Here is a 25352-nt window from a genome sequence, read left to right on the forward strand (position 1 = left end):
TTCAGTGGCTGATTCTTCTCTGTAACTTGAGCTTATGCAATCATTTCTCCTGTTTTCCAACACATACTTTGTACTCATAATCCAATTTTATAAATATGTATACAGAGGCAACTGATTCCCCTGATGTGTTATTTAACACACGTGATTTATTTTGTTAGGTAATCTCTCATAACACTTGCTTATATTTTTATTTCTGCTCTTCCATGTGGGTTCCCACTTATCAATGTCAGCATGTTATAAATAGAACTGAAATCACCTTTTTATTTTTAGCTTGTGCCATGTTCACAAGGAAAACTGGGAGATTTGCCAATGATCCTCTGTTGTCTTTGTTCAGATGCCTTATAATACACAAATCAAGGCTCAAATATTAAAAAAAATTTTTTTTTTAAGATAAGAGTGCTAATGTTTTAAGGGGAGATGTAATTCCCAGGGGAAAGAGAGAGAGAGAGAGAGAGAGAGAGAGAGAGAGAGAGAGAGAGAGAGAGAGAGAGAATGGGAGGGGGAGGGGGAGGGGGAGGGGGGAAAGAGGAGAGAGGCAGGGAATACCTGGAAGCAGAGATGAAGTCATGCATTACTCAGGTGGCCACTGCTTCCCAAAGAGAAACAGCTGGTGGCCCAGCCACACAGGACATCTCTGGGCTGTGTATAGCATCAGAGGACAAAGAGAGGACAAGTAGCTCCAGCTCCCTGTCACCTCCTGTCTCTCACTGGTCAAAGTCTGGCCCACTAGGCGTTACCTCCTCATTGCCAGCTTGCATCACCCAAGCGTTTCAGACATTCACAGGTGAAGCAACACGGCACGCTCTGGACCACGGCACTTCGTTCTTGCCCAGAAGCTGTGGGAGGAATCAGAGCCTCAGGGGGTCCATCAGGTCGGGGCTGCCTGGAGCTTGTGTGTCTCCATCCAGTGGTGACACAAGAGTCCTTCCAGATGCCAGCACTCACCCGGGGGGGAGGACGAGAAAGCCTGTGCTATTAGATGATGGGGCAGTGGCCATGGTTTGGAGGTGGCAGCAAAGGCTGGGACTCGTTCCATAAACAAGGAGCCAAAAGCCCAAGACCCAGTGACGCCAAGAGAAATGTGACCCACACAGGTTTAACCTGGGAAGACTCTGACAAACGAAGTGTCAACACAATAAAGCTCTGAAGTAAATAAATTCTCCTAAAAGGGGAAACAGAAAGCTGTAGGATGCCAGAATGTATGTTACTGGAATATACAGCCACCTGCCCTTCCAACAGCGTGAGCAGAATACAATCATACTAATGGATTCCCATTTAATAATGGGAATCCTCAAACCACTTGTCTTCAGCTGGTGTGAGTTTAGAGAAGAAACAGTGAAAATAATCTACCCTGAGATTAAGGATGAATTTAGGCTGACCAAGACAAAATATAAAGAGGACATAGACATTTTTAATGTCTGAAAATAGTTATTTTGAGGGAAAAGATCACTATTGCCTTTGATGTATAAACATAGTCCTACACCCATAACAAGTATAGAGCATTCATTCAAGGAAAAGCCAAGCTAAATGAGATGTCACAATGTTTTCAACTGTTTAATTGCATAGGAAAAACTAATATTTATATTTTAATATGTATTTGTTTCACAAGAACTTAGCTATGAATGATTCAAGTCCTGGGGCACACGTGGTCTTGTAAGACTATTGTCAGCAAAAGTGGTCCTGAAGCATGTTAATAAGAGGACATTAAAGCTAATACATGTGGGATATGCAAATATTTGGATACTCGATTCCTTTTCCCTCTATTTCTCTAATCCCTGTAACATGCAGCACAGGAACGAGTTCCTCGTTTGTGTTCGATAAAGCTTTAGACATGAGAGGGCACCGCTGCCACCTCTGTCCTCCTCTCTGACTGCCCAGGCAGGGGCCCTGCTCTCACCCCTTCACGGGGCGCCTTCTCCAAACCACACCACTTACTAGTAAAAGAGTTCCAGAGACAAGACCGCTAGTCAGTCAAGAGCAGCCTTAATGTCTGTTAAATCCCCAGCTGGGGTCCTGCACGGACTAATGACTGATTTCATCTGCAACACGATGTCGTGGAAACCACAGTGAACTTGGAGTTAAAAGATGTGGTTTCAATGCTGAGTAAGAGACTTTCAGTCCTGTGATGTCGGGAACATAATTTTACCTAAGCATCAGTTTCCTCACTCAAACAAGGGAATTCTAACATCTAGTTAGAATATAGAGCCGATGGTTGTAACAAACCCAAAACAGGAGAAGCTGAAACAAGGTAGAAGTGATTTCCCCTGTGCCTCATAGTAGGCTCCTGAGACATCCACACCTGACATGGCAGCTCCACGGGGCCAGGAACTCGGCCTCCTTTCTTGTTCTCCTGTCACTGATGATGTAGCTCTGTCTGCGGGGTGAAAGGAGGCCCATAATCACACCGGCTGGGGCCGCATCCCAGCTGACAAGGGGGAAACCGGAGTGGAACACAGACCTCTCTCTTCTAAGCGCACAAGCAGTGCTGTGCTGGGGATGGTCAGAACCAGCCTATGAGAGCCAGCTGTCTACTTTTCAGGAACTACAGGAGCTGGTTGTTAAACACAGCCTTTGTTAAAAAGTATAGAAATTCACAAATTATGTAAAAAACAAGGGCAGCAGATGCTCAGATCTCAACCCTTCCTAATTACAGCACTACCTTTCACTGTTACCCCTGTTTTGTGGTTATTTACTTGTAGTGTCTCTGTGTGGGCACACTGCATCACCATGTGCTGCTGCAGCCCTGCAGAGAGTAAAGAGCCTTCATGTTGCAGCTTGAAATCCATCATGTCAGTGTGTTTACGCTACAGAAATCGGCAAAGACTGCAATTCAGGCCTTAATTTATTGTTCTGTTGATTATCTAAGACCAGGAGCTAGCAAACCACCCAGAACCTGTTTTGGTTTAGTCCTTAAACTAAGAGTGATTTTTTTTTTTTTAAACATTATAAAGTACAGGAGGAAGGAAGAAAAAGAGGGAGAGAGAAAGAGCAAAAGCATGAATGCAAGCAAGAAACCAAGAAATAAAACATTTGATGGAAGCAGGCTGGATGTGGCTGCAAAGCCTTAAATATTTACCAGCAGGGCTTTTGCAAGAAATGTTCCTGAACCTGATGGACAAAATATTAAAAATGCAAATGAAACTGAGAAGCCTCCTTGATGGCTGTCGCACTCAGGGGATGGAAGCAGCCTCATTCCTTGTCATGTGGCCCCTCGAGATTCTAAGCCAGTGAGAAAGAACATCCCTTGTGTTGAATCCCTCTCAGGCTTTGACTCTTTCACCAGCAAGCACCCAGTGCCTTCGAGGTGCTCACCTAAATAGCTCAGGGGATAAGCACCCTCCCTGGAAGTCAGCTGTGCCACATCCCACACTCTCACCACCACGGGAAGGCCCCCGCCCCGCATTTGTCTCTATAGTTACAGGTCCCGCCCCCAATCAAGAGGATGGATTCCACATGGCCTTGGATCACTGGCGCATCCTAGAAGTCCTCCTACTCCAAGGGGAACCTCATCGTTGGTGCCACGTCTACCTCTTTTATTTACATTATTATTTTGAGAATTTAATGAGATCATGGATATGTAAAAGCACTTTATTAAAACAGAAAGTCTGTAGTGTTAAAAAGTGTTCTGTAAAAAGTGACAAGTGCCGTGACGTCTAAAGTTATTCTTCCTGACCTCTCCTCTTGCTCAAATTCATGTATCTGAATGTTTGATAACAGAGCTCCTTTCCAATTCCTACCTCAGAACCCAGGATGCAGGTACATCTCTGACCCTGCTCTGGTTCTGTAACTTCTTCCAAGTCCCCGTGAAGAGCTTACTGAGCCCAGGCGTAGGATGGGGTCTGAGAACATGAGGAATACAAGACCCTTTCATGGTCAATCTAGCAGGTTCACTGTTTACTGAATAATCCTTCCTTTGGTAATGAGAACTCAAGATCTTCCACTCTTCCTTCCCTGGCCCTCCCCCTCCCCCTCTTCTTCCTCCCACTTTTTTTTCCTTTTATTTATTTCACTAACACATTAGCAAAGTGTATAAAAAGCCTTCTAGAGTTTAGCAATAAGAATTTAGCTCACACCTCTAGTCAGGTCCCAGACACTGCTGCGTTGGCCAGAGGCCAAAAGATAATAATTAGTTTTTAAGTTCATCTTTATAACGTACATCTGCTGCCCACCATATCTATTCATAAGCTAGTCCTAAATTTTCTAAGGAAATAAGGAGGCAAATGTAACAGATTCTCCCTCCAGTGGAGCCCAGCCTTTCAGTGAGATGCTTTTATGCGCACAGGCACACAAGGATCTTTGAGGCTTCTTTGAACAGGAGTTACAACATTTGATTTGAGCTTCTTTTTAACTGAAAGCAGTATTTTCAGTATTGATGGTTAACAAGAACTTACTTCAGGTGCAGAAATAAAGCAAAAACCAACCAGCTGTATTTCTCACAAGGTCTGTAGAAACACTGGGAACCCATGCACACACGGATGTCATGTAAACAAAAGTTGCATCTGCCATTTCAAGTGCCCACAATGTCACCTCCACCCCATCTTTTTAACAAAGATAAAGATAATGCCCCCAGCCTTTGTTAAAAACAAGACAGCGGGCCCAAAATACAGTAGCTTATCCTAAGCCTCACATCACCCAACCGAGACAGTTTCAGTTCTCCCAGAAATCGATAAGTCAACCAGAAATCCCCTGATTGGCGCTAGTCAGGTAATCTGCCTGACGGGCCCCTGCCATCCCCTAAAGGAAAGTAACATTGCAATAACCAACCTGCTTTTTTGACTAATAAAACTTCCTTGTTCTCACTCCCTTCTGCCTATAAAATTCTTTCATTTTGTACAGCTTCTTGGAGCTTCTTTCCATCTGCTACACTGGATGCTGATTCGAATCAACTTTTGCTCTTAAAATTTTTTAACATGCCTCGGTTTATCTTTTAAATAAAGAGGCGTCGGAGAGGGAACCTAAGGAGACCCCCTCCCCCGACAGCCCTCAGGAGCACTGAGCAACCCGGGAAGGTACCTGTGGAGTCCCTGGAGCTGGCTGTTTTCTCGCTGCCTCTGGAGGTGCTGGGCAAGTCCTCTCGGTCCTGGATCCCGGACCCGCAGCTCTTGCCTCAGGAGCTTTCCGACCATCTAAGCATTTATTTTTCTGGCCTGGGTCCGAAAACCTGCTGGAGGCTGATTGGTCTGACGTAGAAAGGCTCACGCCTGGGGTCAGAGTGGATCTGACTTGGCCGGGGCGGAGCCAGTATGAGGCCTCAGGTGAAAAAAATTGTGTTTTAAGCCTGAACTAGCAGGTTAAACTTATCAAAGCTAATCTTGAATTAGAGAGGCCATAGTGAAGAACTTTCAACTTTGGTAAGCTTATCCATTTACAAGATGCCCTAGAAAAAGAAGTCTCAGCCAAAGACTCACTATAAAGGGGAGAAAAAAAATTACTCTTCCTCCTCTCTAGAGCCTGCAGACGGCATCCTGGGAAAGCTAGCAGAAGCTGACAAAGAGTGAGACTTTTTAACAGTCACTTCTCCCAGGTCTGTATCTGTGGTGCCTGGTTGAGAAAGGAAGGTACAATTTTACATTGTCCTTTTCTTTGCAAATTCAGACTCTTATTAATTTGGTTCTGGGGATCCACCGTGGTTTTTTATTTTTGTTTTTGTTTTTTTTCTTTTTTGGCCACGCCGCGAAGCTTGTAGGATCTTAGTTCCCCGACCAGGGACTGAACCCAGGCCCTGCAGTGGAAGCACTTAGTCCTAACCACCGGATCACCAGGAATTCCCTGTTTTTCCTTAATTGAAGTTTAACTGACATACATTATATTAGTTTCAGGTGTAGGACATAATGAGCCCACATTTGCATAACTGTGAAATGATCACCACAGTCTAGTTACCATCTGTCACAATACAAAGTTACAAATTATTTTTCTTGTGATGAGAACTTTTAAGATTTACCTTCTTAGTGACTTTCAAATTTGCAATACAGTATTACTAACTATAGTCACCATGCTGATGACTAGATATTTAGTTACGTCCCCATGACTTATTTAATTTTAAAACTGGAAATTTGTACCTCTTTATCCCCTTCACTGGTTTTGCCCACCCCCCTTCCAACCCCCGTCCTCTTTGGCTATCATAATCTATTCTCTGTATATATGATTTCTTATTTGTTTGTTTTGTTTTTTAAATTCCACATAAAAGTGAAATTCTACAGTATTTTTCTTTCTTAGATTTATTTCACTTAGCAAAATATCAAGATCCATCCATGTTGTCACAAATGGCAAGAGTTCATTCTTTTTTATGGCTGAGTAGTAGTCCATTGTGTGTGTGTGTGTGTGTCTGTGTCTGTGTCTGTGTGTATCTCACATCTTCTTTTCCATACATCTATTGATGGACACTTAGGTTGTCTCCACATCTTGGCTATTGTGAATAATACTGCAATGAACATAGGTGGGCATATATCCTTTCAAATCAGTGTTTCATTTACTTCAGATAAATATCCAGAAGTGGAATTACTGGATCATATGGTAGTTCTTTTTTTTTTTTTTTGCAGTACGTGGGCCTCTCACTGTTGTGGCCTCTCCCGTTGCGGAGCACAGGCTCCAGATGCACAGGTTCAGCGGCCATGGCTCACGGGCCCAGCCACTCCGCGGCATGTGGGATCTTCTCGGACCGGGGCAGAAACCTGTGTCCCCTGCATCGGCAGGCAGACTCTCAACCACTGCGCCACCAGGGAAGCCCCTGGTAGTTCTATTTTTAATTTCTTTAGGAACCTCCATACTGTTTCCATAGTGGCCGCACAAATTTACATTCCCACCTAGGCTCCCTTTTCTCCACATTCTCACCAAAACTTATTATTTCTTTTCCTTTTGTGATAACCATTCTGACAGGTGTGAGGTCATATATCATTGTGATTTTGATTTATGTCTCCCTGATGATTAGTGATGTTGAGCATCATTTCATGTGCCTGTTGGCCATCTGAATGTCTTGTTTGAAAAAATGTCTATTCAGATACTCTGCCCATTTTTTAATTGGATTGTTTTTGAGTTTTATAAGCTCTTTATCTATTTTGGATATTAACCCCTTACCAGATACATGATTTACAAATATCTTCTCCCATTCAGTAGGTTGCCTTTTTATGTTGTTGATGGTTTCCTTCACTGTGCAGAATCTCTTTAGCTTGATGTAGTTGCATTCATTTATGTTTGCTTTTGCTGCCACTGCCTTTGGAGTCAGATCCAAAAAAATAGCACAGAGAGCAATGTCAAGAAGCTTACTCCCTATGTTTTCTTCTAGGAGTTTTATGGTTTCTGGTATTACATTCACGTCTTTAATCCTTTGTTTTTCTTTTTTTGGCTGCGTTGGGTCTTTGTTGCTGCATGTGGGCTTTCTCTAGTTGTGGTGAGCGGGGGCTTCTCTTCATTGCAGTGCACGGGCTTCTCATTGTGGTGGCTTCTCTGGTTGTGGAGCTCGGGCTCTAGGCGCAGGCTCAGTAGTTGTGTCTCGCGGGCTCCAGAGCACAGGCTCAGTAGTTGTGGCACATGGGCTTAGTTGCTACGCGGCATGTGGGATCTTCCCGGACCAGGGCTCGAACCCTCTCCCCTGTGTTGGCAGGTGGATTCTTAACCACTGTGCCACCAGGGATGCCCTTTAAGCCATTTTGAGTTAATTTTTGTGTATGGTGTAAGATAGTAGTCCAGTATCTCTCTTTTGTATGTGTCTGTCCAGTTTTCCCAACACAATTTACTAATGAGACTGTCTCTTCCCCATTGTTTTGATATATTCTTGCCTCCTTTGTCATAAACTAATTGACCATATATGCTTGGGTCTACTTCTGGGCTGTTTATCTTATTCCATTGATCTATGTGTCTGTTTTTATGCCAGTCTCATGATGACTGTGGCTTTGCAATATAGTTTGAAATCAGGAAGCATGATGCCTCCAGCATTGTTCTTCTTTCTCAGTATTGCTTTGGCCATTCAAGATATTTTGAGGTTCCATATAAATTTTAGGATTATTTGTTCTATTTCTGTGAAAATGCCACCAAGATTTTTATGGAGATTGTACCATCTTTACAATATTAATTTTTCTAATCTATTTATGTCTTCTTCAGTTTCTTTCATCAATGTCTTACAGTTTTCAGTGTACAGATCTTTCACCACCTTGGTTAAGTTTATTCCTATGTATTTTATTCTTTTTGATGCAATTGTAAATGAGATTTTCTTTTCTTTTTCTGATAGTTTGTTGTTAGTATATAATAACACAATGGGTTTTTAAAAATTTATTTCACTTATTTTTTATTTTTGGCTGCACTGGGTCTTCGTTGCTGTGTGCGGGCTTTCTCTAGTTGCGGCGAGCGGGGGCTACTCTTCATTGCGGTGCGTGGGCTTCTCATTGCGGTGGCTTCTCTTGTTGCGGAGCACGGGCTCTAGGCACATGGGTTTCAGTAGCTGTGGCACATGTGCTCAGTAGTTGTGGCTTGTGGGCTCTAGAGCACAGGCTCAGTAGTTGTGGTGCATGGGCTTAGTTGCTCCACAGTGCGGGATCTTCCCGGACCGGGGCTCAGACTCATGTCCCCTGCATTGGCAAGTGGATTCTTAACCACTGCACCACCAGGGAAGTCCCCACAACAGGTTTTTATATACCGATTTTTTTAACACCTCAACTTTACTAAATATGTTTATTAGTTCTAACAGTTTTCTGGTGGTCTTTAGGGTTTTCCATATACAAAATCATGTTGTTCACAGTGACAGTTTTACCTCTTCCTTTCCAATTTCAATGCTTTTTATTTCTTTTTTCTGACTAATTGCTCTAGCTAAGATTTCCAATACTGTGTTGAATAAAAGTGTCTAGAGTAGGCATCCTTGTCTTGTTCCTGATCTTAAGGGAAAAGCTTTCAGCTTTTTTTTCACCATTGAATATAATTTTAGTTGTTGGCTTGTCATATATGGCCTTTATTATATTGAGGTACATTCCATCTATACGCACTCTGTTGAGAGTTTTTTTTTTAATAATAAATGGATGTTGAATTTTTTCAAATGCTTTTTCTGCATCTATTGATATGATCATATGATTTTTATCCTTCATTTTGTTAATACCCATTGGTTGTTGAATCTTTCTCTCCCAGAACAGCTTTTGCTTTTTTGTTTGTCTCATTTTGTGTCCTGAGAACTTAGCTTTGGAACCATCAGGTTGGGTGTCCCAAAATGTGGCCAGAAAGAAAAGCAGGTTGCACTCTATTGGCAACTAGAGTTCTACTGATTGTTGCCAGCTTTCAAGGCAACTGTCTACATCTTTCTCTCTCAGCTGTCTTTTGGGAATGGTTTGGGTCTTGGGAGGGTAGTATCTTTTGCACCCTCCTTGGGAGTATTTCTTGTATCTGAAGGGGAGCGGGCTTTGCCACCCCAAAATATGCCACTTACGCATGAGGATTATTTTTTGAGCTCTTGATTATTTTTGAGCTCCTGAACCCAGCAGATTCAGGAAAAGCCCTTTACCTTCCCTTCCACTGCCTAATTTACATTGGAAAGAAGGCCTATACCAGGAAGAAAACTATTATCAGAGATATCATTTTGAAACAGGAGGGAAGGCAGCAGGGCACAACCTTTAAAAGAATGACATAGCTGTTGAGGATATGATATAAACTGTTTAGAACCAACTAGGTCCAAGATGGTGGAAGATTTGATGTCCAGTGAACCTTAAGCCTCATTATAAGCTCATTGTAATACATTAGCATATGCTAAATGACACACCCACAGGTGCCATGACCATTCCGAGAGGCTGACCATAAAAGGGCAAAAAGTGGTTGGTGGCCCAATTCCTGGAAATCCCCGCTCTTTCCCCAAAATCATTGGAATAAACCTCCTACTTGTTAGCCATGAAATTATCCAGACCACAAAAACTAACCACCCCATATTTCGGGGCCACTCTCGCCTTTTGAGACAGACTGCTTTCTGTCTATCGAATGTGTATCTCTCTAAACAAATCTACTTCTTACCTATCACTTTGGCTCTCACTGAATTCTTTCTGCGATGAGACATAGGAACTTGAGTTTCTGGCTTCCCTGGTGGCGCAGTGGTTGAGAGTCCGCCTGCCGATGCAGGGGACACGGGTTCGTGCCCTGGTCCGGGAAGATCCCACGTGCCGCGGAGCGGCTGGGCCCGTGAGCCATGGCCGCTGAGCCTGCGCGTCCGGAGCCTGTGCTCCGCAACGGGAGAAGCCACAACAGTGAGAGGCCCGCGTACCGCAAAAGAAAAAAAAAAAAAAAAGGACTTGAGCTTCATTAAGTCCTGAGACCAGGTGTGCGATTTCAATTAAAAGACAGTGTGTTCGAGTCCCAGTTCATGGGTTCAAGACCCAACCTGAGTTTTGGTCTGGTTTGAGTCACACCTGAGGTGTGTGGTTTCAATTTCACCTAAGAAACTTATGTGCCTAACCAGGCAATTGTTGTTTTCTGAACATCTCCTCTGCCTTCCTGTGAATGACCTTCCTCCCCTTGGTATCATCAGACCCCCTAACCCTTTCCTTAGCTCAGGTATTATATAGGATGTCGTTACTTGGCTGTCTTTTGAGCCTTCATATCTTTACAGGGCTCCATAAATGTTTGTTTCTCCTGTTAATCTCTCATATCAATTTAATTATTAGACCAGCCAAAGAACTTAGAAGGGAAGAAGGTGGAAAATTTTCCACCCCTACACATCCAAGTGGTTGTTCAATACTGCCAGGAATATTTACTCTTTTTCTCGGCTGAAGCCTGACAAGATATTTGAAAGGATTCTTTTTAAAAGTAGCTCTAGGGTCAGAAGTTGGCCAAGTTGGAAACTGATATTCAGAACCTGGTAAGAACTTATTTTTTTAGGCTTTCTCGTTTAACCTAAAATAAAACTATGTACCCACAGCGGGGAAAAACATTCTGAAGCCTTTGTGGAAGGATTTACTAAAACATTCCAAAGACACATAGCTCTAAATCTAGAACATAGGAATCTTTTGATTTCCATCTTAGTGGAAAATCTTCTCCCTGATATAAAGAAGCAAATTGAGGATAATGTAGCTGGGTGAGTGGGTCAACCTCCATATTATTCAGGTGGGCCCCAATCTTTTGAGGAATTAAAAAATGTACTTGTCTTATGAATCTGGTCTTTACAAGACCAGACATGTGGCTCTAGAAACAATTCAAAGCACACCTATTGTTTTTACCAAGCCCCAAACATTCCCTATTCATCTCGAAAGGCTTGAAGATATTTGTAAAACCTCTGAATTTAGGAAACAAGAGCCCTTGATGGCGGAACTTGCTTTCTTTCCCAGTGCCTTTTGAGATGTGAGTATTCTACAAGCTGGGTCGGGTCAGTCTCCACTTTCAGAGAGTTCAGTCTGGGAGGGGCAGTCCCGTGCACCAGCCATCTCCTTGTGTATCACACTGTATTCACATGAGGAGGAGGAGATTCAGATTCCCTCAGAGGAGGTTTTGGAAGGAGTGAGGAGTTGGCCAGGTTTATAATAAGTTCTGTGCAGTTGGTGGCACCATTTTGCAAAACTGAGTTTTGGAGACATTAAACAATTTGCCTGAGGTCACTCAGTGAGCGGGGAAGCAGGATTTGAATCTTAGGAGGAAAGTGATGTCAATGGAATATCCAGGCTGTCTCCATTTGTGTGACATAGAGAACATTTAAGTTCCCTAAAGATCCCTGGACGGTGGTCTAAGGCATGCAGGCAGTGTCAGTTGGGCAGGTTATCAGGACCCAGGCCTGGGGTCAGCTGGACCTGGTGTGAGCCATGGTACAGGGATTAAAGCCTTCTGGCCCTTGTCTGTGGACTTGGGATAATAATGGCAACAACGGTGAGACCCAACATTTATCCTGGGCCTACTGTATACTTTCACTGCCTCAGTTTTCCTCATCTCTAGATTGGGAATAACAAGAATAGTAATGAGAATAATAAACGATAGGTGGCATTTATTGAATATTTTTTGCATGAAACTCTCTAAGAGAAATACACACCCTGGTGTTCCTCATCTGTAGCCTGGGAATAATAATAATAGTAATAATAACAATAAATGATATGAATGATTTATTAAATACTTAATGGATTATAGGCCCCCATTCTAAGTGATTCATGCATCTGAGTTTCCTTCACAGATGGATTGGGAATAATAATAAATCATCATAGTAATTAGTGATAGCTAACATTTCACTGAGTGTTTACTATATGCCAGGTCCTGTCCTGAGAAGAACAGATTAGACAGACAAGGGCCATCTTGCCTGGGTCCCCAGGAAGTCTCTCATATTGTTAAGGGAATCACTGACTGAAACCACCTGTCCTGGCCAGGCCCAAGAGTACCACTTGCAGGAGTTATCTTACAACAGGAGGTCCTGGTAAGGAACGCAGAACTAAGAAGCTACCACCAACCAGAAGAATTCGGGAAAGGTCAAAAGGAGACCAGGAAGGACCCTCAGTCAGAATGATTGGCCAGAGACAACCCGGAAACTAACCCCATCACCATAAAACCTGAGACTGCGAGCCACGTGGCAGAGCAGCCCTCCTCGGTTCCCTTACGCTGCTGCGCTGCACCCGGGCGTCCCTTCCCAATAAAGTGTCTAGCTCTGTCAGCACGTGTGTCTCCTCGGACAATGCATGTCCAAGTGTCGGACAGGAGCCCGCTCTCGGGCCCTGGAAGGCTTCCCCGGTCCAGTGCCAGCACTCTACCCTGTGCCTCGTCACCTCGCTCGGCTCCACCACACTGGCCTCCTCCAGATGCTCCTCGCACTGGACAAACTCAGTCCCCTCCACAGCCCTTGCGGGCGCCATCCCCTCTGCCCAGCGCCCCTTCGCCCAGACACCTAGGGGCTCACTCCCTCGCCTGCCCCCTCACCTCCCTGCTCAGGCACCACTACCTCGGTGACATCCTCCCTGACCCTGCTACTTAAAATCCGGGGCCTACAATAGTGCCTGGTACACAAGCAGACATTCAGCAAATGCTTGTTTAACCCACACGTGCTTAGCAGGTGGCAAGGTGCCCTTTGGAACTGGGTCCCCCAGGCCAGCCTCCTGAGCAGCTGACATCCTTAACAGCCCTGCAGTCCGAGGAGACTGGGGTAAGGGCACCCCAGATGACGACACAGCAGGGCAAAGGCCCTGAGATGACAAGGTGCTTGGAGAAGGGTGGAAAATCAGCGGTGTGGCTTGAAGCAAACCTGTGAGGGTGTGCGAGGCGAGGCCAGGTAGGCGGGCAGATCCGAGGGAGTCTGTGGGTAATGCAGGGACTCTGGGAGGCTGGGATTTTACTCTGAACCACAGGAGACTGACAGGACCTGCAGCGGGTTTTTAACACGTCCCTTCTAGCCCTTACTGGTAAAACAGACGGTTCAGGAACCCGAGATGAGGCCGTGGAGATGGAGTTGTCTTGACACCCACCCAGTTATTGAGCTGTCGGGGGCGTTTACTGAGCTCCCGCGGCCTGAGCCGGCCAAGGGACTGGTGGGCGGAGTCCGGCGAGGCCCCGCCCAGACTTCCTGAACCACTCCCCTTTCTCCCTGAGAGAGGAAGGGTTCGACCCCCACCCCCAACGACTCCTGTGGCACAGACTCAGCCGGGGAGTTGGAGGATGGTCCGCGAACGTCGCCTTTATTTCCGGGCGGGCCTTGAAGTAAGGTGGGGCCGGGTGGGCCCTACTGGCCTAGGGGGGCGCCAGGTCGTCGCCCTCGCTGGGGAGCTGGGGGCCGGCCTGCGGGGGCTGGGAGTCAGGCTTTGGGGCCCTGGCGCCCGCCCACGCTGGCCCGAGCCGCCCTTTCCCTGTCCCCACCGCCCCGAGGACGCCCTGCACCCGCACACCCCCCTCTCAGAGGGGCTCCGGATCCCAGATCCCGCCCGCTGTGTCTCGGCCCGTCTGGCCTCCGTCCCGGGCTCTCTACCTCTCCGGCCCGGTCCTCTGGGGTGGTCTGGGTCTGGACGGGGACCTGCCCCCCGAGTTTCTCCAGCTCCGCCTTCAGCCTGCGGAGAAGGGTCAGAGGAGAGGAGGAAGAGAGAGGGAGTGTGGAGGGGGCACAGGGTGGAAGCGACTGACACACTGAGCCCTCAAGACTGCAGAGAAGCCCCGGCGGGAGGAGAGCCCAGCCCGCGGAGGCCCCGCCCTTCTGGGAGGAGCAGAAGGGGAGGTGTTGGCGGGGCGGACCTCGGCACCCCGCTCCTCCTTTCCCCTCTTACCCGTCTTTTTCTGCCGGGGCGCTCTGGACCTCGGGCGGCGAGCGCAGCCGCCGCTCCACCGTCTCCAGCTTGGCCCGCGTCTGCCTCTCTGCGGGTGGGCGGGGCGTCATGGGCGGGGCCGGGAGCTCCCGCCGGCCGCCCCGGCTCCGACCCCACCCCGCGCAGGAGTCCCACCTTCGGTGAGCAGCTGCTCCTTGCTGCTCTGCAGGGCACGGATCTCCCAGGCCAGTCGCTGCTTCAGCATCTGTGAAGAGAGAGAGGGGCCCTGTCCGTCCAGATGTCCTCCTGGCCCCTCCTCCTTCGCGCCTCTCGGAAAGTCCTTACTTGAATTAGGGCGTTCATTCATTCATTCAGCTCTCCGTTAATTCAGTGTGCAGCTTCTGCTGTGGCCGGGCGCTGGCAGAGATGCTCTCCCCCTCAATCACTCCCCATGTCCCCATGTACCTTAAACCTCATCTCTTCCCACTCTCTTATCCCCCAGCCCCACTGTTTGCTCTTCCTCAAATACCCCAGGCACAGTTCAGCCTCCCAGGGGGCACTGGCACTCAGATACCCGCATGGCTTCCTCACTTACTTCCCTCGTGTCTGTGTTCAGATGACACCTGCTCAGAGAGGACTTCCCCACTGGCGTTACATGATCTATCTACTTATTTTCTTGTTTAGAGTCTGGGTATGCATCTCCTTGCTCCTAACCAACCTGGGGACAGCAAAGACTTGGCCCCTTTGGAATGCTGCTGGACACATCCAGAGACATTGGTTGAACGAGGGAATGCCCTGACCATGTCTGGTTCAGAGTTCCCATTTGCCACTGCAAGATAAGCACTCTAGGCAAGCAGGAGGGAAGCAAGATCAGCAATGGCTACTGCAACACTCTGGGCAATGGATGCTGGGTGTGGCAGTGGGGGATGATGAGAGGTGGTTGGGTTTAAGGTAGAAGCTGAAGGACTGAGTTGGGGCGGTGAGAGGAAGAAAGGAGTCAAGGACTACCCCTCAGCATTGGGCCTGAGCAGTAGGTGGACCCTGGGCTGATCAGCAGAGACACTGAAGCTAGGGGAGGAGTGGCTTTGGTTGAGGCAATGATAATGGCTCACGTGGAATTCCCAGGGGTCCTTGTGCTGGCCTGTCAAATCCTCCAGATGTTCTTCCATGTGCAACCTAGGGGCCAACATCCAGGAATGAGAAAACACGTGCTAGGACTGACACCCAGCCTGGCCCAGTCCGGGGGTTTTTCATTCATAGGCCTTCAGATCTTTGCCTGGTGCTCCCTTGCTAGGAGCCCCTTTATGGGCTTTTTCCTCCAAGCCTTGCTTCCAACAGCACCACTTCCAACAAACTCTCCCTCATGCAAGCCCCACTCCCATTCCCCACACCGCGCCACCCCAGGCCCTAGACCCAGGGTTACCCCGGCTTCCTCTGTCCTTGACTCTCTGTGATCTGACAGTTATGGATAGAAATTTGTTCCATGTGCTCCGCCAACATGTACTTCCTGGGAAAGGAAAGAGAACCCTCAGTTATATTCTCTGAATGAGCCACCACTCCTTCTAGCAGGAGAGGGGCTGGGAGTCCTCATTCTCCTTTCCTCTGAGCAAATGTGAACCTTTATAGGCCTCTCTTGACACTATCACCCTGTCCATTCTGTCCCCCATCAAACCATGACTTCCCAAGAAACCTTTGTGAAGGGTACAGTAGTTTAGTTTCATAAATTATAAAGTCCTAGATTGAGGTCTGGATCTGCTATTCCACTGTGATCTTGGACAAGTTAGTTAACCTCTCTGGGTCTGTTTCCTCATATGTAAAATGGTGGTACTGTCATTGCGAGGATTAGTTGATAAATGAACATAAATTGCTCATCAGACAGTGGTAGGTGTGGTGCGGTTAAGCATATATACACTTTATCTATCATCAAGTTTTCCCACATTATTAAAATAATGATGTGCCAGCATTTGAGACTTTTGGTCACAAGAATATAAAGGTTCAAAGGATGGAGAGATAGATGGATAGATGGCTGGATGGACAGTGAACTGGATGGGTGAATGGTAGGCTGGAGAGATGATGTCTGGTTAGAGAAATGATGAGTGGAGGGATGATGGATGGATGGAGAAATAAAGGAAAGATTGTCAGAAGGATGCATAGCTGTCTGGATGGATGGTTGGGTAAAGAAATGAACGGTTAAATGGTTGATTGGAAAGGTGGAGAGAAGATGAATGAATGATTGGATGGGTGAAAGATGATTAGACGCAAGGCTGGAGAGATAATGGCTGTCCGTCTGGATGAAGAGTTGGACAGTTGGATAGATGTATGGATGGATGAGTGGGACAGTGGGTGGACGGGTGGGTAGATGGACGGCTGGGTCAATGGGTGGCTGGGGTCATAAATGAATAAACAGATAAACAAATGAATGGATGGCAGAAGAGCTTCCCCTATTGAGGGGAAGACTTAGAATAATACCAATGGATGAAATTTATTTGATAAGGAAACTAGCAATGAATGATTAAATGAGTTCATTTTAATACCACCACTTAATATTAATGAATGAGCAGGGGTGTCTCTTGTCTAGCCACTCGATTTTATAGAAAGGGAAAGTGAGGAGTGTGTGTCCAAGATTTATTTTCCCTAGCTCTTGCCCGCTCCTCCCTCAGGCTGGGGAAAAAGGCGGGGAAGAGCTGGGCACGACCTCTTACCTCTGAGCCTCACTTTCCTTCCTTTGGCAGTGCAGCTGGAGGGTCCTCAGTGCCTCTGTGAGGGGGGGCACCAAGGGGCTTTGTGAGAGCTCTTGAGAAGTCAGGGTTGGGTAGAAGCAAGGGGCCTCGCATCGTGCTGGGCATTGGAGGGCACTGAGGGACTTCAGTGCTTACTCCGAGTCAGATGGCAGCCAAGGGAGAGATCTGAGCAGAGAGGGGAGCACCCTGACTCAGGTGTCAGGGGGATTCCTCTGGCTGGCTGAGAACTTCAGGCATTTGTGGGGTGACGGGGTAGAAGAAGGAGGACGAAGCAGCTGGTAAATACCTTGCTTTTTGCTCAAAACCTCCTCCAGGTGCACTTTCTCTCCATTCACTGCAAAACACAATGACACTGAGTCTCCAGGGGCCTCATCCTGGGCCCCGACTGCAACTTCATGCAAAGGGAAGGCCCAAGGTCACACAGAAGATATGATACAGCCTCAGGGGAGGAGAGGTATCTCCTCACCAACCGTGCACCCATCTCCCGCTGGGGACCATCCTGGTGCAGCTTTTCCCGCTCGGGGCACACACTCCCTGTAAGTGGGGAAGGGGTGAAAAGCTGCAGGGCTCCCTTGCATAGGATGCCTATGGTTTATACTGAGGGTAGATATGACGAGAAATGCAAAAGTACACCATGTCAAGTAGAAATAAAGGCTGTGAAGAAATCAATCAAGCAGGGGAGTGAGAGAAGGTGGTGTTCTATTTTTAGAGGGGGCCATCAAGGTAGACCTGTTGGGGTGAAGTTTCAGCTGAGAGCTGAAAGGTGACTCGAGATAGCACGAGGCAATGTGGATTATGTAGGACGAGAGCCTCAGGTGGAGGGAACAGCCCTTGCAAAGACCCTGAGGTGTGCACAGGAATGTCAGCACTGGTCATGAGATCTCTGGGTCCCTCTTCTGGTCCCACTTACAGGAGTCCAGGTCCCTATGCAGGGCCTCCCAGAGAGCTTGGGCTTCTCCCAGTTCCTCGCTGGATTTCTTCTTTGCTGGGTCAAAAGAGGGAAGAAGACACGGTGTGAGTGCAGCCACAGCCTTGCTATTCTCTCACAGACCATGACACTGCACACTCATCTTCAGACAACCTGGAGGGGCCTGGATCTCATAGATGAGGAAGCGGAGGCTTTCAAAGCCCAGGTCCCTCTTGGGCAGCTGGCCGTCTTAACGTTCCGGAGCTTACCTTGCTGAAGCTCATTAATCCGGTTAATCAGGTCTTTGACCTGTGGCTCCAGGGTTCCCTCTGCAGAAGGAAAGAAAGATTGAGCCAGAGAAGGCAGATGCCTGGCTGTCTAAGGCAGGAGGTGGGGGGTTGTTGCCATTGTGTCTCTGCTGCTATGGATCAGCATTTATTGAGTGCGCGCTGTGTCCCAGGCTCTGTAAGAAACCCTTGCAGGGCTTGCATTCTGGGTGGGAGACATGGACACTAAACAAAGATTCATGATGTCAATGCTGGTGGCAGGAAACGCCAGGGAGGGAAATAAAGTGAAGCAAGGTGCCTCTTGAGATGTGGAGAGGCCCCGAATGAGGTGAAGGAAGACAGCCCTGCAGCTCTGTGGGGTGCGGAGTGTGGAGTGGGGGACATGCCAGACAGAAGGACAATGAGTGCAAAGCCCCCACAGTGGGGCTGAGTGAGGCGCATGCCCCAAATATATGGCCAAGCAGTCTGCTGTGGCTCGTGTGGCTCTAGTGAGCTAGTGGGGAGTAGCTGGAGGCCAAGTGGGGAAGTGGGAGTGGCAGATCGCCCAGGGCCTCCTGGGACGTGGTAGAGGCTTCTACATGGAAATCTGAATGTGGTGGGAGACAAGGGAGACCCCCCTGCCCCCCCCATGAAGAGGCTGGCGGGGTGGGTTGTCGCTTCTGTCCACCTGGACTCTGGTGCTGACCTCATATGAGATACGGGGAAAATGCCACTTCTCATTCTGACAGCTATCAAGTTCTCCAATGACAGGGAGATCAACTGTCCCTTTAGGGCGTCATCGCTAACTGCTCACAGTCCGAATTTCAGTGCTCCGTATGGGGAAGCCCTCCTCGTCCCTCTCTGGCTTCAAGGTTGGAAGCACAGAGTCGAGATAAAAATCTGCCCAACCCTCGCTGGGTCTCACTACCAGCCTATGAGACACTCTGGAGTTAAGTTCAAGTTCTGGATTTCCAGAGGCCACCAGCTTCATCTCCTGTGACTTCCAGGAGACTGAGTGCTCTCCGAGGTGCTGATTATGATACAAATCCCTGGGGTCCTTGTTTTACTGGAGACGGGCAGAGTCACTGCATTTTCAATCACGCAATTCCTCTACCTAAGTTTAGTCTAGGCAGCAGCTCCAATGTACTTTTGCATGTGGCCACAGAGTCAGGAGAAGGGGAGGTTCCCCTTTATTTGGAACAGACCAGTGGATTGTAGTATTTTAAGCTGCTGATGGACTGGGGGGGATCCAACCTCAAACACAGCCAGAACTCTGCCCCAGCTCTGTTGTGGGTACTGGATGCTGGCTGGCTCCCAGTCTCCCATCAACAAGCAAAGCAAGGTGCAAAGCTGTTTGCATTGCCATTTGTATATAAAAAAGGAGGGCAAAGAATGTATTTTTTTTAATGTCTAGAAAAATACCTAAGAATTTAAAAATAGTTGCTGCTGGCCTATGGGTCAGGGAAATGGATGGCTGGGGTGTGTGTGAGTGTGAGTGTGTGTGTGTGTGCGTGTGTGTGTATGTGTGTGCGTGCATATGAGTGTTGGAGGGTAGGGTTTTCCATCCCTTTATACTTCTTGAACTTTGAAGTTGTGTTTTTGGTTTAAAGAATTAAATCGTGTAAGAGGGAGAAAGTGCAATGGGATAATTTCCCAAGGTTGTGAGTTGAGAGGGTGGGTTTGAACCACATCTTCCTGACTCAAAACCTCAGGCTAAGCCTCAGACACGAGGAGACACATGACCTTTCTGCAGCTTCTTCACCATTTCCAGCAACTCTTCAGTCTTCTTTGAAGACTTGGTCTGACCTGTGGAGATGAAAATCAGAATTACAGCATCCAGTGACAGTGAGAGGGGACTGAGGAAAGGTCCAAGCTAATCTGGGCAGGGAGGAAGAAAGCCTTACTGGGTTCTGAGGACACCCCTGGGCTGAACCAAAGATAGGCTGAGGGGCAGCTTTCCAGCCAGAGCAGGGTCCCTGCCTGACCCCTGTCCTTTTTTTTTTTGGCTGCACCACACGATTTGTGGAATTTTAGTTCCTTGATCAGGGATTGAACCCAGGCCCTTGGCAATGAAAGCATGGAGTCCTAACCATTGGACCACCAAGGAACTCCCAGGACCCCGTCTTGTGTCTCTAGGGTTGATGGTGTGTGCTAGATGAATCAGGACCCCTAATGGCCATTTCTTCCTGAGAGGTCAAAGAACACCACAGACATCCCTTTAACGAAATTGAGGTGTGAGAGAAGGGGATGCACTTTTGCTGCTACTGCTGTTCAAAATCAGTATGAAGTTTTAAGCAATGCAGTAGGACAGGACAATTTCATATGAATTTCTTTAAAATCATTATAGGCCATAATTTGCAAATTCTTAGAGAACTGATGGGTCTAGGAAATGGTTTACTAATGGCTGCTAACATCCACGAAAGCCAACTGGATATTATAAGCCTCCTGATGGAAGAACATAACACCACCTGTGAAGGATTCTGCTCCCCTCAATCCCAACCGGAAAAAACAAACAAACAAAAAGGAAACTTCACCCTTTGTCACTTTTGCCAGTGGGATAGGCAAAAACAGCGTTTCATTTCAAACTTCCTGGTAGTAAATATTAAAAACGTACTCAACTCCTCTGGATCAGAAATTCCACCTCTAGACATTTTAAGGGAATAATTAAGGATGGTGGGCAAGATTGTTCCATTGTTCATAATCTTAAAAGACGGAAGCAACTTAAAGGTATCTTAGTTGACTACGGTACATTCAGAGGATAAAATTCTTTGCAGCCATTAAAACCCATGATTTAAATCAAGGGTTCTTGGGAATTCCCTGGAGGTCCAGTGGTTAGGACTCAGCACTCTCACTGCCGGGACCTGGGTTTGATCCCTGATCAGGAAACTAAGATCCCACGAGCCTCGGGGGGAAAAAAAAACAGGGCTTCTTGACCTAAGCTTATTAAATTTTGTTGAAATATTTGGTGGTATGTTCACTTGCTTTACATCTTTTTGTCTTGTCTGAGATATTTTACAGATTGGTATGTATTAATTTAATTGTGCATAAATCTCATTGCTTTTCTCTGGTATCATTGGTTGGTATGTCTCCTGTGGAGACTTTTATGTTCTTTGAATATTCTTAATATTTGGAATGAAACAAAAACAATTAAATCTACTTTAATAACGAAGGGAGATATTTGTGATTACTTGTTTTGTTTTTAATACTATGAAAATTTCCAAAGGCACACGAAAGTAGAGAGGATACCATGATGAACTCCAGTTTACTCATTGTCCAGATCTGACAATCATTAATATTTGCTTCAGCCGAAGAAAACATATTTGCTTCAGCTATGTTTTTCTTGTGCTAAAGTATTTTCAAGCAAGCCCCAGACTTCATGACATTTCATCCCTAGATACTTCATTGAGTCTCAACTAAAATAAAAGAAAGTCTCAACTACTAGAAGACATTTTCTTAGATGACTCCAATCCTATAATCACACCGACAAGATAAGGAATCATCATTAATCATCGGATCATTTATATCACAAAATGCCCACAACGTATGTGGTTTCCCGATTGTCCCCATATGTCTTTCACAGCTGGCTTGTTGAACCATTTCTGTGAAAGCTCCATCTGTGTTTTTCCTCTCCACTGCATTTATTTTTTTATTGCAGTATAGTTGATTTACGTTGTGTTAGTTTCAGGTGTGCAGCAAAGTGAATCAGTTATACATATACATATATCCACTGTTTTTTTTTTTAAAGATTCTTTTCCCATATAGGCCATTACAGAGTATAGAAGAGTTTCCTGTGCTATATAGCAGGTTCTTATTAGTTATCTATTTTATATATAGTAGTGTGTATATGTCAACCCCAATCTCCCAGTTTATCTCTCCTCCCACCCTTATCCCCTGGTAACCATAAGTTTGTTTTCTACATCCATGACTCTACTTCTGTTTTGTAAATTTGTACCCATCTGTACCCTTTTTTAAAGATTCCACATATAAGCAACATCATATAATATTTGTCTTTCTGTGTCTGACTTACTTCACTCAGTATCACAATCTCTAGGTCCATCCCTGTTGCTGCAAATGGCATTATTTTGTCCTTTTTTATGGCTGAGTAATATTCCATTTTATATATGTACCACATCTTCTTTATCCATTCTTCTGTTGATGGACATTTAGGTTGCTTCCATGTCCTAACTATTGTAAATAGTGAACATTGGGGCACATGTATCTTTTAGAATTATGGTTTTCTCTGGTATATGCCCTCAGAATGGGAGAAAATATTTGTAAATGAAACAACTGACAAGGGATTAATCTCCAAAATATACAAACAGCTCATGCAGCTCAATATATATATATAAAAAAACACAATCAAAAATGGGCAGATCTAAATAGACATTTCTCCAAAGAAGACATACAGACGGCCAAAAAGCACACAAAAAGATGCTCAACATCACTATTAGAGAAATGCAAATCAAAACTATAATGAGGTATCACCTCGCACCAGTCAGAATGACCGTCATCCAAAAATCTACAAACAATAAATGTTGGAGAGGGTGTGGAGAAAAGGGAACCCTCCTATACTGTTGACGGGAATGTAAATTGGTATAGCCACTAAGGAGAACAGTACGGAGGTTCCTTAAAAAACTAAAAAAAGAACTACCATATGATCCTCTGCGCTGCATTCCTAGTCCTAGTCACACAGTAAGATCATAGGTGATCAGTAAATCTTTCAAATAGTCCAGCTAACATCTTGACAAAAGTTTAAAAAAATCAATGCGACAAAACAAAACAGCCTATAGAGCATGAACCCCTTTGAAACACTTTATTTTGAAATAATTTCAGATGTATTGAATACATAAAAGTTGTAGAAATAGGCCACAGGGCTATTTGCCCTTGTATCAGATTTCCCATTTGTGAGCATTACTGCACATAAATTGCAGGCATCATGACCCATTATTTCTTAATATTCCAGTATATATTTCCTATTTATAAGGGGACTCTACCAGGTAACTGCAGTATAACCATCAAAACAGAGACATTAATATTGACCAATATGAATGTATGATCCTCAGATGCCATTCAGGATTTTCCCTCTTATATTTTAATATTATTTAGCACTACTTACATTTTCCTTTTTAAAAAATTACAAAAATGCTTCCACCTCTACAGCCCCCAAAATCCAAGTCCCTTGTTGAGGGTCACCAGTTAGGCCTTTAGCCTTCAGACATTTTTCTAAGCAGCACACATAGGGCTGTAGTTGAACTGCTTCTTTTTTTTAATCTCAACTTGCTTTTCTCTCATAAGAATATGATCTCTTTTGAAGCTCACTCCCTGTTAATGAATCACCATCTTCTCCTTTAAAAATTAATTTTAATTAATTAAATTAAATTGGAATTTATTTTTTCCTGCCTCTTAAGAAAAAATGTCTACTCTACAGGCATTCCATAATGCATGGATATGCCTAAATTTAGTCATTTCCGTGACTGCTCCTGTGTTTTGCTTCCATCAGCAACATTCCAATGACCCTGCTTGGTCCACACATCTGTGTATTCTAAGATTACCAAGCATGGTGACTGAAGATATGAAAATACCAGATATACTTTTCCAAAGCCAATTTTGATGGGTTAGAAATCGTAACTTGATATGCTTTTCAACTTTCTCCATTGCTGGCGAAGTTGATAACTTCCTTTTTAAAAAAAATTTGATAATAATAGTCTTTTTTTTTTTAAAGCACAGTGGCAGCTATACTAAGTGCTTAATAAGGAAGATTTATTGGCATCTGCCTTATTTCTTGTTGAAAGCTTGCACTCAATGTGAGGCCAAAATCTAAGAGAGCTCTCAGTGTTATTTCATTATTCATGCAGTAAAAAAATTACTGAGCACCTACTATATGCCAAGCAGGCATTGTTTCAGGTGCTGGGGAAACGGCAATAAATGGTTCTCATGAAGTTCACATCCTAAGACAGACAATATACAAGTGCATAATTATTGTCATCTGCATAGATATATCTGAAAAGATGGAATCCAATGTGTTCATTAATATGACGGTTTAAAGAGTATGTAGGAAAGGTGGTCAGAGATAAATAAAAGGAGGGCCAAGAGTCGAAACAGTTGATACAGAGTGATGGGCATTCATCATGCTATTTTCTGTGCTTCGGTACATTTTGAAAATTTCTAGAATTAAAAAAAAATGCTAGTGGCTAACAGGGGTTCATTGTCTTGGGAGATTTTCTTCTTTTGGCTAGACCTAAATTTCCAACTCCCTCTAGGAAAATTTTGTCTTTCCTCTCATTGGGGTGTGGGGTGTCAATATTAACAAAATGCCCTGGAGAATTTTCTCCAAAGAAGCCGTCTGTGGGAGTGGCCATTCACAATTAAGATTTAAGAGTCCATGCAAAGTGGGATATGGGCTCAGTGTGAAATGATGAAATTGGGGAATTAGTTAATTTTCTTAGCTATGGCAGCAGTTGAGTGGGTTCTGTGAGACCAACCACCCCTCTTTTGTTTGAAGAGATGCATACTGAAGTATTTAGTCTATTGTTTACTTTAAAATACGTAAGCAATATAGCCAATAACGTTGATAACAATTAATCGAGCTGCTGAGAATATACATGTTATTTATCTACACTTTGTTGAAGAGCATTTTTTGTTTTTATAAAAGGCTTACAATTTTTCTTCTTTAAGTACTGCTGTCAATATTTCATTATTTTAAGGGGACGAAGCCTCCCTCCCTTCTACCCTGGCCGCCAGATGCCCACTTGCCCTCACTACCTTCAGCCTCCTCAAGGACCTCCGGCGGCGCCACTTCCGAAGGCTCCAACTTCGCCGCCATTTTCCAACGCACGCACGACTGCCGCGCCTGCGCTTGGGACGATGGTTGGTTTAAAAAAAAACAAAATCGCGCGAGGGCGGAGAGACTGTGCAGAGCGCATGCGTCCAGTGCGTGTCTGTGCGTCAGTTGACCAGGGTGAGGAGCGATGGACTTTCAGCTCCCGGGAGGGGACAGCCCGGAGCCCCCGAGCGACAGTTGGCCCGCACGCGTGCACCACGAGGCCTGCAACTCCAGGTTAGAGAAAAGAAGGGCAAAACTAGGGTCTTGGTCATTGGCGAGTGAGTGCTGCGTGCACGCATGGAAATTACAGGCAGGTCTCGCTATCTCCCTCTCTAGGATGCTTGTGTTGTACAAGTCTGGGACAAATGTCCATGCGCTGTGTGGTGGTACGCAAGCGTTGAGTCCCTTTTCGTTCACGAATCCTCACTTAACAGCCTATGAGAGGTTAGGTAT

The 25352-nt window shown here is 45.6% G+C and overlaps 1 protein-coding gene across 2 annotated transcripts; it reads right to left on the minus strand.

Annotated features, from left to right (window-relative positions):
* Positions 1-13583: 13583 nt before the first annotated feature.
* Positions 13584-24936, minus strand: SYCE1L (synaptonemal complex central element protein 1 like). Of its 2 annotated transcripts, XM_079723493.1 has the most exons (12): positions 24839-24936; positions 19820-19882; positions 18080-18139; positions 17814-17888; positions 17190-17237; positions 16865-16919; positions 15586-15669; positions 15275-15338; positions 14358-14427; positions 14184-14271; positions 13892-13970; positions 13584-13704 (listed from the first exon to the last, which is right to left on the minus strand). In XM_079723493.1, the coding sequence occupies exons 1-12, from the start codon at positions 24897-24899 to the stop codon at positions 13657-13659; spliced, it is 795 nt and encodes a 264-aa protein (XP_079579619.1). In that variant the 5' UTR covers positions 24900-24936; the 3' UTR covers positions 13584-13656. The 2 variants fall into 2 exon arrangements, with proteins under 2 accessions (XP_079579619.1, XP_079579618.1); XM_079723492.1 differs by having other exon boundaries at positions 13584-13970.
* Positions 24937-25352: the final 416 nt, after the last annotated feature.

The sequence above is a fragment of the Hyperoodon ampullatus genome, assembly GCF_949752795.1.
Source record: "Hyperoodon ampullatus genome assembly, chromosome: 18".
NCBI lineage: Eukaryota > Metazoa > Chordata > Mammalia > Artiodactyla > Ziphiidae > Hyperoodon > Hyperoodon ampullatus.